Source organism: Hyperolius riggenbachi, chromosome 5 (genome assembly GCF_040937935.1).
Source record: "Hyperolius riggenbachi isolate aHypRig1 chromosome 5, aHypRig1.pri, whole genome shotgun sequence".
NCBI classification, from domain to species: Eukaryota; Metazoa; Chordata; class Amphibia; order Anura; family Hyperoliidae; genus Hyperolius; species Hyperolius riggenbachi.
Window position 1 is genome coordinate 315,367,177 of NC_090650.1, and position 15,924 is coordinate 315,383,100.

General features: G+C 41.1%; 1 protein-coding gene across 3 annotated transcripts in view; it reads left to right on the top strand.

The window, feature by feature from the left end:
* MYOM1 (myomesin 1) overlaps positions 1-15,924 on the top strand; it is a 156,103-nt gene that overhangs the window by 85,882 nt on the left and 54,297 nt on the right. For 2 of the 3 annotated variants that reach the window (XM_068237221.1, XM_068237222.1), the window contains 5 exons: positions 362-545; positions 747-921; positions 1,979-2,100; positions 4,203-4,469; positions 15,135-15,331. In XM_068237221.1, the coding sequence (XP_068093322.1) occupies positions 362-545; positions 747-921; positions 1,979-2,100; positions 4,203-4,469; positions 15,135-15,331 (945 nt within the window). The remainder of the gene's footprint in view (positions 1-361; positions 546-746; positions 922-1,978; positions 2,101-4,202; positions 4,470-15,134; positions 15,332-15,924) is intronic. The other variant, XM_068237223.1, reaches the window with a different exon arrangement.

Below are 15,924 nucleotides of genomic sequence, written 5' to 3' on the forward strand. Positions count from 1 at the left end.
AAGTATAAGCCATATACCTTGGTAGCATTGGTCCTACTTTATATTTATTTTTATTTAGTTTTTTAATTATAAGCATGAAAAGCCACTCAGTGATTTCTAAAATATTCTCTTTCACCCATTACTTTCGCCTGAGCCCTTTTTGTGCAAAATATATTAAAAGGGTTTCAGGAGATTGCCAACCTTTTAGGTAGTATTTTTTTTATTTTCACTCAAGAAACCTCAAAATAACTTTTTTTTAGCAATGTTTGCATTTCACAAAATTAACTGGCTTAAAAAAATGTACCTTTAGTTTAGAAAATGTGTGCTGAATAATGCCAGACTTTTTTGTTGATCATTGTTTTACATATTGATGACCTTACAGAGTGTAGCTGGCACAGAGAACTGGCAGAGAGTCAACACAGAAATCCCGGTTAAATCCCCAAGATTTGCCCTGTTTGATCTGGCTGAGGGAAAGTCTTACAGTTTCAGAGTTCGGTCCTGTAATTCTGCTGGAGTTGGAGAACCTTCAGAGGCAACTGAGTCTACTGTTGTGGGTGACAAACTTGGTAAGTGATCTAGGCATTGGGCTAGTGGAGTTATAAATGGAGTCAACATGAGTTTGTTGTATTAGAGTACGGAAGATGTGTTCTTTTCCAGTCAATTGATAACCTAGTCTTGGCTAATATGTTTGTGTATATTAAACTTTAGTCTGTTATTCCATGCATTATTTTAGTTCTGCACCTATGGATTTTTGTTTTCTGTCCTAGACATCCCAAATCCTCCAAGCAATCTTGTGCCAACAAGAAATACAGACACATCAGTGGTCCTTACATGGAAAGAATCTAAAGATGCAAGGGAATTGGTGGGATACTACATTGAGGCCAGCATCACAGGATCAGGCCAATGGGAACCATGCAACAATAACCCAGTGAAAGGCACAAGGTAAGCTAATAATATGATTACTACCAAGCTTATAAATGCATTAGCAGGGCTGTTTTTAGGCTAAATTGTTCACGGGGTGAGGGTGTAAAAATTGCACACCCCCATAGGTTTGTGAACTGTGCCCCCAGTATTGGTAGCCAGGTGTAGGTGGCCCCAGTATAGGTAACCAGGCATAGGTGTCCCCAGTATAGGTAGCCAGGTGGGGAGGATCTTACAAAGCAAGTTACAAATGATACTCACATTGCTGGGATCCACAGTTTTATGTTATGTTTTTAAACTTAAAAAAGCAGACTTATTGTTTTGCCTCAGCTGAATGTTATAGTCTGTCTCTGTGTTTCAGAATGCTCAAATATATTAAATATTGACCTTTTTTTATCTAGTCTCTCCTGCCAGAGAACTGGACTTCCTAGAGCAAAGTATTTTATGGCTGTAATTTTTTATCAGTAGTCCGATTAGCTCCTGAGGAAAACAGTTGCATAGTGGAATATTATCTCCTTCAGGCAGAAAAACAAGAAAAGCATAACAGCATATTTATTTAGGTGCTATGTACTGTACAGACACATCCCTATCTCATCATGTCACATGTCACTTAAAGCGCACCTGAAGTACCTTAAAAAAAAGTTTCACTTACCTGGGGCTTCCGCCAGCCCTACCAAATGATCCTCTGGTCCCCAGGCCATGGCTCAGTTTCATTATCGCCGACTTGCAAGTCAACGTCCACTGCGCCTGCGCAGCCCTGGCAGAGAGCGTCCTGGGCAGGCGCAGTACGAGAAAATCTCTACTGCTCCGCGCAGGACGCTCCTGCCGATGGGAGCGTGAACGAGGACGTGCACGGCCAAGGCCGTGGACGGCGACTGAAGAAAGTGAAACTGAGCCACGGCGGGGGACCGGAGGATCATTTGGTAATGGCCCGGGCATAGGTCGGCTGCAGGGGGCTGGCAGAAGCCCCAGGTAAGTTAAACTCTTTTTTTTCTAGGTACTTCAGGTTTCCTTTAAGGTTCCCTTTAATACAATGTGTGAGCAGGTCAACAGAATGATGGTTCTTTGTTTTTCACAGATTTATCTGTCACGGTCTTCTCACTGGTGAGAACTACATCTTCCGGGTCCGAGCTGTGAACGCAGCTGGACTCAGTGACTACTCTTCTGACTCAGAGGCAGTGGAAGTCAGAGCTGCCATCGGTAAGTGGCTGTAAAACAACAACTCTTTCCATATGATTTCATGCCTTTCTTTTCCTTTTATATCTAGTTTTCTTTCCATTCCTATAATGATCATGTAATTATCGCTACTGCTTTGCAGCATCACCAACGTTCCTTTTCAGATTTCCCACCAATCACTTTTAATATTCCATTTCAATTCTAATGTTAATGCTATCTCTGTACACATTCCACCTTCCCTGGTGTGTTATGTTCACAGTGTGAGAACACACAGCTCTTCATCTTTTTATGGTCTCCCTATGGGTGGTAATCTAGGCTTTATGGTTCACCTTGTATTCATCTAATCATCTTGTACCTGCATTCCTACTTGTTTTATCCATACTCTAGCCTGTAAGTAGAAGGAAGACATCTCTTATCTTAATACTGCCTGACATAATGCATGACACAGACATGACATCTGAAAAGCATGTTCTTAACACCCCTTTTTTCAGTCTTGTATTCTGTGCTGCATTGATAGATATTTTACATACCTGTGTAGATAGAATACTGTGCTTCAAAGAGTTTACAGAAGTCACAGATGCTATCTTCACACCTTCTCCTGGATAAATAATGGGCAGACAGAAGGTGAGGGGGAAACATGGCAGCTCCTATAGCTTTTAGAAACCAGGGAAAAAGCGGGCTTGGTTCCCTTTAGGTGAATATAATAATAATAATCCGAACATTTGTATAGTGCTTTTCTCCTTTTGGACTCAAAGCGCTCAAGAGCTGCAGCCACTGGCATGCGCTCAGGAGGCCACCCTGCAGTGTTAGGGAGTCTTGCCTTGAACTCCTTACTGAATAGGTTCCCTAGCCAGGATTTGAACCCTGGTCTCCCATGTCAAAGGCAGAGCCTTTAACCAGTACAGCATCCAGCCACTGTATATTTTGAGTTATTTTTGTGTACATGCCCCATTTAATATAAGGAAAAAATGGTGCTGCAGAGATCAGTGGCGTAGCTAAGGAGCTATGGGCCCCGGAGTGAGTTTCACATGGGGCCCTCCCTAAGCACTACATACATAACAATTGATAGGGAGCACCAAAACCTGCCAATGGCAACTACAGTATGAGAGGTGCAAGAAGGAGATGAGGAACAGTTTGTTAATGATTGCTGCTATTAAAAGCATCTATAGAAGAGATTATTACCAGCACAGGACCAATAATACTGTAGTTGAGGGAGGGCTCTACAGGGCCCCTCTGGCCCAAGGGCCCCGATGCGGTCGCAAACTCGGCAAACCTTATTGCTACATAGGAAAGACTGAGGTCTCTACAATAGCTATTTGGTAGACATCTAAGATCAGACGTCAGAAAACAGACCATGCAAAGCATTATACAATCTTAATGCCTGCATAGCAGTCTCTTTACAAACAGGCTCACTTGGCTTGGCCAAGCATTTTGGACTGTACTGTGGAGAGGGGGAGGTTAACACTGCTGGCGATTGGTGAATGCAATAACTAGTGGCTGTAAATATACAGTCTGGCCAAATATTGTTCCACCAATCAGTGTCAGCTGCGCAGGACATAGGATGCCAGCCTGCTTATACATTATATTTACCCTAGAGTGATGTAGTGGGGGAAGTTTTCAGGCAACTAAAGGATGCTACAGAACTATGAACTGGTGCAGTCGGTATTTTCCAATTTAATTTTGTGAAAACAATAACATTTCTATTAAAAACAAAAGTTATTCTTATTTCATTTAAAATAATGTTCTATTAAATTCCTACATAAACTACACCTGAAACTGGGCTCTAATGACTGGTAATTAATACATATATATTCAATACAGCACAAATTCAAGTCCATGATGATAATTTATAGTTCATTCCAATCAGTCCTTGCTATGCTGAAATGCTCTGTCCCCAATGAATGCATGCATGTTTTATGTGTCTCTGTAATGTATATGATCTCTCTCTCCTATAATATATAGTATGTGCATGCTTGATTGTGTTTTTGTTGTTTGCTGTAGACACTGTGCAAAAGGAGGCCTTTTATAAAGCATGTATGACACCTCCATTGCACACTGTCTTTATAATAAACAGATACATGTATGATTAAAGTAACAATATCTTTGTTATCTCCTGGATGCTGCAGGGGGAGGATTGCCACATGGTGCGTGCCCTGAATTAAGTGCTATTGCTGATGGACTAACAGACTTCCTTGCATGCCAGGAAGTTAGGCATGAGTCCACACAGCATTCCCCCACAACAGCTGCATTACCAGATAGCAGTGCTAATGCCAAAACCACCTCACCCAGTACACACGCTAAACCTGGACCAGAAGGAGTAAGTAATATAAGCGGCAGTAGTGAGTCCTGCGCTCTCACACAGTCACCACAGGAGGAAGAAGCAGAACAGCAAAGTAAGTGTGACAGCAAGGCCTTCTAAAAACTGACTGTGTGCACCATTGCCTCAGGAAACCCCATCACCAGCACGGGAAGCAACCGCTTATCATTCTTCCTCCATCTCATTCCTCTCATTCATCACCAGCATTATTAAGAAGCAAATTCCACAAGTCCTTAAATGGGCAGATACTGACATCATCCAAGGGTGGTCTAATTTATGATAGATTTATAACAAATAGAAGTCAGTCCCAAACTCAATGATTCATTCTGGTAAAAAAAAAAAAATACCATTTAGTGAATTGGTTACTTAAAGCGTCCCTAAACTGTAAAAAAAAAACAACAACCGTGAAATACATTCAGTAGAGGGAAGCCTCTGGATAGTCTAAAGGCGTTGCTGATTTTATTATACCCCTACGTTCCTGTACTGGAACCCTTTAAATAATATCTGAAGTGTTGAATATGTTGTTTGTGGCCGCACTACGCAGTGGCCAGTATGGTCCAAGCCTGCGCAGAAGCATGAAACCGCTCGTGTGCAGCAGCACTTGTGCATGAAGCACGGTCGCAAAGTAGAGGGTCCCAGTGAGCAGTGGAAGGGTCAATGAGAATCAGAGAAGCCTCTGGGGCATCCAAAGGCTTCCCTCTACTGTGCAATTTATTTATTTATAAGGACCACAGTGATAAGTTCTTAAAGTAGCCAGGTGCTCTGCAATGAAAAGAGACTGTGTAGGCACTGTAGCACTGCTCACCTCAGCAAAGCCTTCTTCTAGCACAAATGGCCAAGTGCAGGTGAGGTACTGTCACCTCTGACCTGTGATGTCATCAGGGAAGTATGCCAAGTGTGTGGGGCATACTTTATTCTTTCAGGTGAGTATGAGGTAAAGTTAGGAGAACAGTGTTTGAATACTGGCTGAAAAACAGTACTTATTCAGTAAGGACTACTTGGGCAAGACTCCCTAATGCTTAAAGTGAACCAGAGACGAAGCACCCTTGTGTATTTTACCATAGAAATCAGTGGGAACATTAGAGAAAACATTTACCATGCTCTCTGTTCCATCCTCACTGCTAAAAGTGTCTGTTATCTAGCTGAGATAAGAATCCCGGACTGAGCATTGATTCTGGCTTTGCTATAATGACTCAGCTATAATGATTCCTGAGCAAAGCCAGCAGGGGGCAGGCTTGGACTTGAAGACAGCAAAGAACACAGTCTCAGCTATAATTATTCTGTAGCAAAGCCAGACCGACTGCTTAGTCGGGATTCTTATCTTAGAGGTGATAACAGGCAAATTAAACAGAGAACAATGTAAGAAAGAGCAGATTAGGTGTTTACTGTCATGTTCCCACTGATTTATAAGGTAAAATACATGAGGTTGCTTCATCTCTGGTTCTCTTTAAGGGTGGCCTATTTAGAGCACCCTTAGAGGCTGCAACTTTTTGGCTGACAGGACAAAAAAAATACTTTACAGATGCCAACATGATTAAAGTTAGTGTGCTAGTAGGATATCCACTATCTCTGCACCGTAATAATATGCTATCAAGGTGATTATTTATGTCCACTAGTAGCCATTTTAATAGGACCTTGCTTTCTTATTAAAGGAATAGCATACATGAAGGAAATGTTGGAGATATGTTAGCACTTCATACACAAAGGGTCGCTGCTATTACTGCTACTAGAAGAAGGAAAAGTACAGTAGTTAATGTGGCTGGAGAAGTAATGGAGCAATGTGAGGTGACTCTAGTAAAAAAAAAAAAAAAAAAGCAAAGCAGCTGAGATTAGTAAAAAAAAAGGTCAGAAATGCAGAGAAAAAAAACAAGCAAATCAGCAAAGATAGCGTGTCAAAACACAGCACCGCAGGCATGTACTGGCCTTACACATACTGTAGGTTATCCTCAGAAAGGGCCCGTTTTCACTGACTGCAATCCACTTCAAAAAAGCGGATTGCAGCCATCTTGCTGATCCCTAGAGCACCGCAATTTACATGTAAATCAGGGTGCTCATTTCCCACTACTGCGTGTCACTTTCTCTCCGCACAGTGCTATTTAATCCCAGGACTGCTCAGCCCAGGGCAGCTATAGAGGGCAGGAGCAATCTTTTTTCATAACAACTAAATTAGGATTTCAGTTTAGGGCAATGGAGGAAATCGATTTATTTATGCAGGATTTTTCAGTCTTGCACACGTCAAGCAAAACACGTAATCATGGTGTAAACAAGTGACACTGATATAGGACCGCCAGTTGCAAATAAAAGTAAGAATCCCGAGATATCTACAACAGTTTCCTTGTGTGTTTCACACCCTTGTAATCCGGATCCTTAAAGGACACCTGAAGTGGGAGGGGTATGGAAGCTGCCATAATTGTTTCCTTTTAAACAATACCAGTTGCCTGGTGTGTTGCTGATCTTTTGTGCATCAGTAGTGTTTGTCTGAATCACACACCTGAAACAAGCATGAAGTTACTCCAGTCAGACATCAGTCAGAAACACCTGATCTGCATGCTTGTTCAGGGTCTATGGCTTTGGCAGAGACAGGGGACCAGCAGGACAGCCAGGAAATTTGCATTGTTTAAAAGGGAATAAATATGGCAGCCTCCATATCCCTTTTACTTCAAATGTCCTTTTAGGCATTGTGACCTCTCTACAGATCCTGATTTCTTACCCATGAGCATCTCTTTAGCTTGTGGTCTGTTGCAGACCTGGACATACAGAAAGGAATTCTGGGTATGGTTTTTAGCAACCTTCAATCTTCACTGCCACTGGATTATTTCATACAAATCTGAATATGACATTTAATCCTTCAATGCATCCTCATGAATCACGTATTATTGCATGTAATACCTGTAGTCTCCATTAAGATTAGTTCAATTTCTACTAACCAATATATCACTGCATCTTGTGACTGTCTTTGTCATACATTTTGAAGCATGTGTAATTGATAAACATTGAAGCATGTGTAATTGATAAACATTGTAAATGCAATGTTTGTTGAGAAATGAGTTTGATAAATTTGCATGCAAAGAAATGTAAACCACAATTTTGTTGTGTTTGTATTGAACTAATAATGAATAAAATGAACGTTTACAAAGCACGTGTGTTGGTAGCACAATGCTTTAAACACAACTACACACAAACACTTATTGAGTGTTCACTTGCACAAATCCAACATTTGAAACGCAGATGACTAGGTTATTAAATGGTGATTAGATGGACAGATTACTGATTTATTAGTTATTTGTAAAGTCGGTTAAAGCAGACCTGAACTCAGAACTTCCTCTCTGCTCTAAAAGATACGCAAACAGCATAATAACCTTTAAAGAAAAACATTTCTTTGTTACAGTTGATACACATCCTGCAATAAATCTGCAGTGTTTCAATTTACTGCTTTCATTGAAGCAGACATATTGTTAAAGTGTAACTATCGGGCATAAAATCAATTCTTTATTTTTATCTAGTAAACAAGTAATAAGGATGCTAACCAGGCAATCCAAAAGTTAAAATCACTATTACTTTTCTTGTTGATAAATGATCATTTCCCAGTTTACCTGACTCTTATTTGGTACACACAAAATGTGGTACACAAAAAGGAAGTTGCAGGGCATGCTGGGTTGTCCTTTTTTTGCTTCTCTATTTCCCCTCAGATTTAACTAATGCAGCCTGATTGGCTGAAGCCTCTTTCCCTCCTGTTTTCCCCTCTCACACCTCTGTTCCTCTCTGATGGGCCAATATTTCTCATGCTGAGACAATGCACTTTCTATAGTGAAGGCCCAGGGTGGGCAAATCAGGTAGAGGAGAGTAAGGGAGGAAATGACATCAGGATTGGCTTCGAAATAACCACACTTAAAATAGGAAATGCTAAGAAGGATTGTCTCTTTTTTTACTGTAGACAAATCACTAAATAAAAAAGTGGACAGTGCAATACATATGTTATGTAAATAGAACAAGTATTTATCTACTTATATATGTGGTTTTTTTTCCTGAGATAGTATGACTGACAGTTCCTCTGTAACAACCTGTGCTTTCAAATTGACTTATCTGGCTTATCTGCCGTGGCAGTCAGCTGACACAGGGAAGAGATCAAATTACAACTTATGATTAGTGACAGATAAGGGGAAATCAGACAGGCTAAACTATCTAAATACATACAGGGTGCATTTCTTTATATGTCTTACATCAGTCCTGTGCAAGAGTTCAGGTCCACTTTAACACACACCTGAATATCCCCATATTTCTACGTGTCTGTTGAGAACAGCAGAGGAGGGTGGGTCATCAGTGCAGTTTACAAGGCCTCTGCCTATCTCTGCTTACACAGCAGCACTGCAAGACGCTACAGTTATGATTAGCCAGCAGGTGCATCCTCATGGTCAGTGATAGTCTGCTGTGATTGTTCTTGTTTCTATGTTCAGAGGCAAGACATTATTGTTTGGATGCCTTGAAAAGGTTATGGGTATTATTTGGTATATCTGATTTAATTTTTCTTGTTTATAGCCATGATCATATTGATAATTAAGTTTTTACTATGTAAACTTCATTATCTTCCATGGCATCTTTTATTTTGTTTTTAAGTCATGTGACATAGTAATGAGACTGCTTTGTTAATGAATGGCCATTGTGGCTGTATAAGTTATGTGAACTGGGTACCCAATGTTTGTGTTTCACAAGTAACTTACACGCTGCAAAACATGATGGGCTTGATTCACTAAGACAAATAGCATGCCTTATCAGAGTTAGTGTGACCTATCAGAGTTAACATGCATTATCATAGTTAACACGCCTTATCAGAGTAGCATAGCAAGTGCTACAAACTTATGCCTGCTAATTGGCAATGACGAGAGCTCCACTCATCCTGCCGTGAGCCCCTGCGTGTCCAATCACTTTAAAGGACATTTACCCCGCACTTTAATTGCCCCAATAGGCTGCCTGTCAAGTTTCCTGTCAAGTGACAGGCAGCCTATTGGGCCAATCAAAGTTCGGGGATAATGTCCTTTAACCACTTTACCCCCACGCGTACGGATTTCTCCGCCCCTTTTTTCCCTCCTAAAAAAACAGGGACGGAGAAATCCGTACCTTCCGCGCTACCGCCGCTGTCCGCGCTCCCGCCGCTCGTGCGCGCGCACCCGCCGCTTGTGCACGCCGCCGCCCGCTCGCCCGGAGATCAATGAACGGGAAAATCCATTCCCATTCGTTGATCTAAGCCCCCGCAATGATCTGCTGCTTCTTTCAGAAACAGCAAGATCATTGTGAGTCTCCCAGCCTCCTACTGCTTCCTGTAAGCGTCCTTCCAGACGCTTACAGGTCGCATGTAAACAAACACTCTGTGGCCATCTTGTGGCCAAATAGTAAACTACACCCTAAAAGCATTTTACATATACAAACATTACATTTACACAATAAATTAACTCATTACCTCCCACACTCCCCAATTTTTATTTTTTTTTTTGTAATATTTTTTTCCCACATTTTTTCCTATTTCCCCATTAAAACACATTTAGAATAAAATAATTCTTGGCATAATGTCCCACCTAAAGAAAGCCTAATTGGTGGCGAAAAAAACAAGATATAGTTCATTTCATTGGGATAAGTAATAATAAAGTTATAGACGAATGAATGGAAGGAGCGCTGAAAGGTGAAAATTGCTCTGGTGGTCAGGGGGTAAAACCCCTCAGTGGTGAAGTGGTTAAAGTGATTGGACCCGCAGGGGCTCACGATAGGACGAGTGGAGCTCTCGTCATTGCCAATTAGCAGGCATAAGTTGGTATCACTCGCTATGCTACTCTGATAAGGTATGTTAACTCTGATAAGGCGTATCAACTCTAATTGCCTGTTTTTGTCCAAGTTGTAGTAAAGGGAACGTGTACATGTATTTGTTTCATTCTTATTTGTTTGTTTTTAGCCCTGCAACAATCTTTTTTTTTTTTATAGTATGTATTTTTAAATCAAGAAAGCGTAGGGTCTTTGCTTTTGTAATGTTAGAGGCTTCTTTATACTATTAGGAGTAAAGCATAATGAGTGTCAAGACACTGAAACACAATAAGATTTCACATGTATACAATTACATTTTTGTTTCTTTATTTTTGTGTTTTTAAGTTCAATAAAATGCTTAAAAGCAAAACCTTTAAAGAGTTAAGCAGGGGTCACAGTTGGAAAACCTGCAGTCTTTTGTCGCAGTTCAATAAAAGATAGAACCTGCACTCGTTTTCTGCACAGTGCATGCTTTTTAGCATTTAAATCAATCACTGGCTATTGAAAAAAAAAACGCATGCTTTAAAATGCACTCACAATCATCCTGCAAAATGCTTGTGGGGAATTGTCTCCGGTTCCTGCAGACACAAATGTGATCCCTCCCTAAAGGCCCATACACATACTAAATACTGGTCGCCTAGAATGATCAATGGTGATCATTCTAAGTGACAGGTTTACTAATGAGCATTGTACAGACATGCTGATCAGCAACATCTAAGCAGCCTGTCATGTCTATGGACAGGGAAGGTGGATGACTCAGGCTCTAAAATAGCTTACTCTCCGCTATGATGAGCGGAACGCAGCAGCAGAAGCAATGCTTACCCGATGGGAAAGTTAACATTGCTACGTTCCACTACGTTCCGCTCGTCGGAGCGGACGTTCCCGACCTGCATGATCCTTCCCCTCTGCTCCGCTTCACGGAGCGGAACGCAGCGCAGGAGCGGCTGCGTGCTTAATGTGAACCTAGCCTAAAAGAGTTACTGAACAACATCAAGTATTAATGTCAGTCATCTGAAGCCTATTTTAAAATAAAAAACAGATACTTACCTAACGAGAGGGAAGACTCTGGGTCCTAATGAGCCTTTTGGGTTACCTTCCGGGGGGGGGGGGGGGGGGGGAGCAGCGTGCGCTCTTCCGAAGGCTGCCGACTCTGCCGAGGTCTCCCCAATGCAAAAAAGAGCAGCCACGACCAAATTGATCGTGGACTGCTAACAGGGGAGCCTGCGGGGGAACGCGGACACCGGGAGAAGAACGGGAAGGCTCTATAGCACCCATAGCCTTCCCTTTCCTTAGGTAAGTATCTGTTTTTTTATTTTAAAATAGGCTTTAGACTCTCTTTAAGTTATCTGCCCTGGTGGTTTACTAATTGACATCAATGAAACCTTGTGCTGATGCTAGATTTTGCCTAAAGTCATCATGAACAATTGTCTTGGGTGATCTAGAGATCTGGTGTCCACCTATAGCTTAACTCCACCCAACATTGTTATTTTAGCTGTGTATAAAGTGGGAAAAGCCTATTTTTGGGTTTGAATACTGTCTTTACCCTCATTAGGGTGTATATGTATTCATGGCACTGATGTCCCAATGGCATTTAACTGGATACGAGATATTGATGTATACGGTGCAAGGGATTTTTTGTAAGCCCCTATGTGATCTCTCCAGGCCCTGACAAAGGACATTATAAAATAGTATTTTGCTATGCACCACATGGAGGTGCACTTTTGAAGGATCTGAATTATAGTGTGGTCAGTACTGTACACCAAAATACAACATGCTGGACCTTTTGTCGCACTGTGTTATGCTATGCAGTGATTGGTGTGAACATGTACCAGTTATTATCACTAGTGACGTTGAAAAACTCAGAATAGTTCTTCTGGTGCCGGCCTGTACTTGAATATGGAAGTAGTAATGGAATGTTGTGATATGGGGAAGGTGAAGGTAAGTACGGGGTGTCTTATTGTGGACATCTTGGATTTCACTTCCCATAGAGCCACTTACTGTTTCCATGTTGCTCACTGCAATAATCGGTAAGTAAAAAGTTGTTTATAGGTGCAAATGGACTGAAGACTATGATGGTTATTCATTAAACTGTACTAAGACAAGCCACAGAGATTCATGTGACCATAAAACAGCTAAACTTAGGCTGGAATGGCAAATTTGCCATGGAAGATCAGACACCGGTCATTTAATATTACTTTAGTGTTAATTTGTATACATTCTGTAATTTATTACTGTAACATGCAACACTACATGAAATAATACTATATGGCATTGCTGTCATCAATAAAATGTCATCATCTCATACATGCTGTCAATTGCCATATCTCCCATCAATTTATCAACCACACTATATGACAGTTTATTGAATAAGCACACATGGCTGTATCAGGTAAGTGGCTGATATTTCTCACAGCTTTAAACTCTGGTGCAGTGATGTAGACTACATACAGTACATACCTATTTACTGCTGCTCACTCATGTCTGATCTCTGATCTTTTCAGTGCTTACTGTGGGCAGAATGTAGTGCTCACCTAAACCTATACATAAAAAAATAAATGTTCTTAGCATGACAAGTGTGCCGTATACACTGCAGTTTGGTAAAGCCCAACTACAAAGCACTTTGATGCCTACAATACAAGGTGACCTCCTGGCCTCTGCATTCTCCACTAATGTGTGTTCTCACTGGGCTGATTGCAGTACTGATTCCACAATCCACAGAGCCCAGAACAAGACTAGCATGTATGTGAGCAGTATGTAAATAAGTATGTGAATAGTAGTATAAATATCGGATTTAACACTACAGTGATCACAGGTTGATTGCATATCTCTTTACAAGCTAGAGAACAGTAAACGACCTACTAGCTGGTGCCAGTGTATCTTTATGGCTTTGTATAAAAGAGAAAAAAATGAACCAGGATGTTGCACTGGCTGGGTCCACACTAGACCCGGTTGCAGGACGGACCCTGCAGTCCGGATCAGGGGAAGTACCCACCGTACTGCAAACTGATGAAAGTGCATCAGTTTTGCATCAGTTTTGTATCAGTTTCCGTTCAGGTTTTTCCCTGACAGAAAACGTCTCTATCATTAGGAAGGAGTGGGAGGATTTTTTGGGCCAATCATAAAGCTCAGACTATCCGTTTTCACATCCGTTTTTTGCCTGTGAAGCTGGAGATGCGTTTTCTCATTGCTTTCACTACCCCTGCGTGTATCCGTGGTCCTGATCCGTTGCGTGAAAATGCAGCAGGTCCGGACCTTCCGTTCAGGTTTTCAAAACGGATCCCCGCAAACGTAGACGGATCCGTTTTTTACTTGGGTGAGGCTGGCTGCTATTTTAAACATTAGTATCCGGGACTCCGTTTTTCATCAGGTTTGAAAAACGCAGCCACGGATACGTTTCCGGACCTAGTGTGGACCAGCTCTAAGTTGCAAGATATATATATTCAATCTTTATTGGAAATAAAAAAATATATATATTCAGTCTTTACGGCGCAGTCACTGGCACTGTAACATGCCTCTTGGCTGTCTGGTGTAGGTACAATGTTATGGGGAGAACTGCCGGGATTTATCGGTAATGGGTCTAAAGGAACCAAAAATAGATATTGAAAAAAAGCACATTAAAATATAATTTGAATTTTTTTTTAAAACAGGAGGAATTTGCGATTGTCAGCTGCATATGAATGAGAAACAACACCCATAATGCATTACAGGACAATGGATGGAATATGAATATAATTCCAATATTTTCTTAAAATCCAGACATATATCCAGAAGCACTAGTGTATAGCACATTTATAGATTATTAATTTTATAGCGCCAGATGATCAGCTTGCAGACAGGTGTTTAAAGCTTCTGTCTAGCCAAATATGTTATTAACCTGATGACTTCCTTTCCCTTCAGTGGGAGGGTAAAAGCCCTAGAAATCTGAATTTTACAGTAAACAGTGGTGTTCATACGACATGTGACAGCTGCTGCTCCTTCTTGTGACCAAATGAGGAGCAGGCAGACTGCTGACAAGCCTGCAACAAGAACCATTCCCCTACATATTGACTGCCCCCACCACCACCACCACCACCACCACACTATCCTCACTAGAAGGGGGATTAGGAGCTTTAAGGTTCTTTTGGCCTTCATTATGTTGGTGCTTTGGGTTCTCCATAACTTAATAGATACCATGTACCACCATTCTTACATGCCCTATGTATAGAGCCATATCCAATCTTCATACCTTGTACTACTGATGAGCCTGAAACAGCTGTCTACAAGTTAGAGTATAAGGCTGTGTAAAAACAATACTCTATAGGAGTGAATTCAACCAGCAGGTCTGAGTGAATAACTGTTTTACAAAAACGGGAAAGAATGATTTACACCGCTTGCCCTGAAGTGATGCATCAGCGCTGCATAATATGTTGGCGCTTTATAAATACAATAAATAAATAAAATAAATTATGGGTGTTTTTGTCTGCCTATGTGGAGGGAGAAGGCAACATTTGCAAAATTATAGTTTAAACTTATATGTCAGGAAAAATGCCCAGTTATAAAATAATTCATAGAAAAGACATCCTGACAGATGCACCCTAGTGATAGTGGTCAAGGAACAGCTTGTGCCAGATTTAAATCAGATACGTTTGAAAACAAGCTAAACAGCAATTTCCAAAGTATTATAATTTTCAGGCGGGCATATTTATCAGTCAACCCTGTGATGGCAATGATGGTAGCGATCACTGCACCTTCACATCTGCACTGATCTGACCTGTAGATTTGCTCACATCAACATCATATAATATGTTTCCTCACTTTGCAGCGCCGCATTGTACACACACAACTCCCTAAAATGATTCACTGTATATTAACATGTTTTATGCATTGTTTTTTTATTTGCTTTACTTATGTAATACTGGATCTTCAAAAAAAAAACAATACTGCTTTCCTAACATTTATGTCAAACAAACAGCGGCCCCATCTGCTCCTTACGACATCACTGTTCTGGAGAGTGTCCGTGACTCCATGGTGATTGGATGGAAGCAACCCAAGATCACTGGTGGTGTGGAAATCCAAGGCTACTATGTGAATTTTAGAGAGGTGGTGGATGGAGTGCCAGGAAAATGGCTGGAAGCCAATATCAAGGCCATCAGTGACAGAGCCTACAGGGTAAGACTAAGCACTGACTGCAGTACCTCCACTTTGTTTCAGCCAAGAACCAGCAAGTCAGAGACAGCCCTTTTCCTGTATTTACTTGTGGAGAACCTAGGCCCATATTCTATTAACTTTCTGCACTTTCTCCAGTTACGGTATCTCCTAGGAGATAATATTGATCTTCTCTTTAAAATAACTTTCCAGCATATTACAACTGAAAAAGAACCCAAAAGTTGTTGAACAAGTACTATCAAAATTATTTTGAGTATTTTCTTGCTTGATGGTGCTTTAAAATGCATTTTTGTGACAAGGTGTGAAAATATCACCTTTGAAAAAATGCAAGAGGAAAAGTAAATTGCATATGAGCCCAAGTTTTGACTATAACCGCTGATAACTGCGCTGAACTCCGATTCCTATGAGTCCTATATAATGACTTGCTAGTGGGTTATTAGGAGAGTGAGCCTGGTAGCCTGAGTTATTTAGGCATACCTACTGTCATGAATCTCTTGAGTGGATGATGAAGTGGGCCGCTCTTGCATCTCCTCATCTGAGGTCCCTGGGGTTGGGTGCAGGGTCTGCAGCCAGTGTGTGGTAAAGGTGCTGAAGGG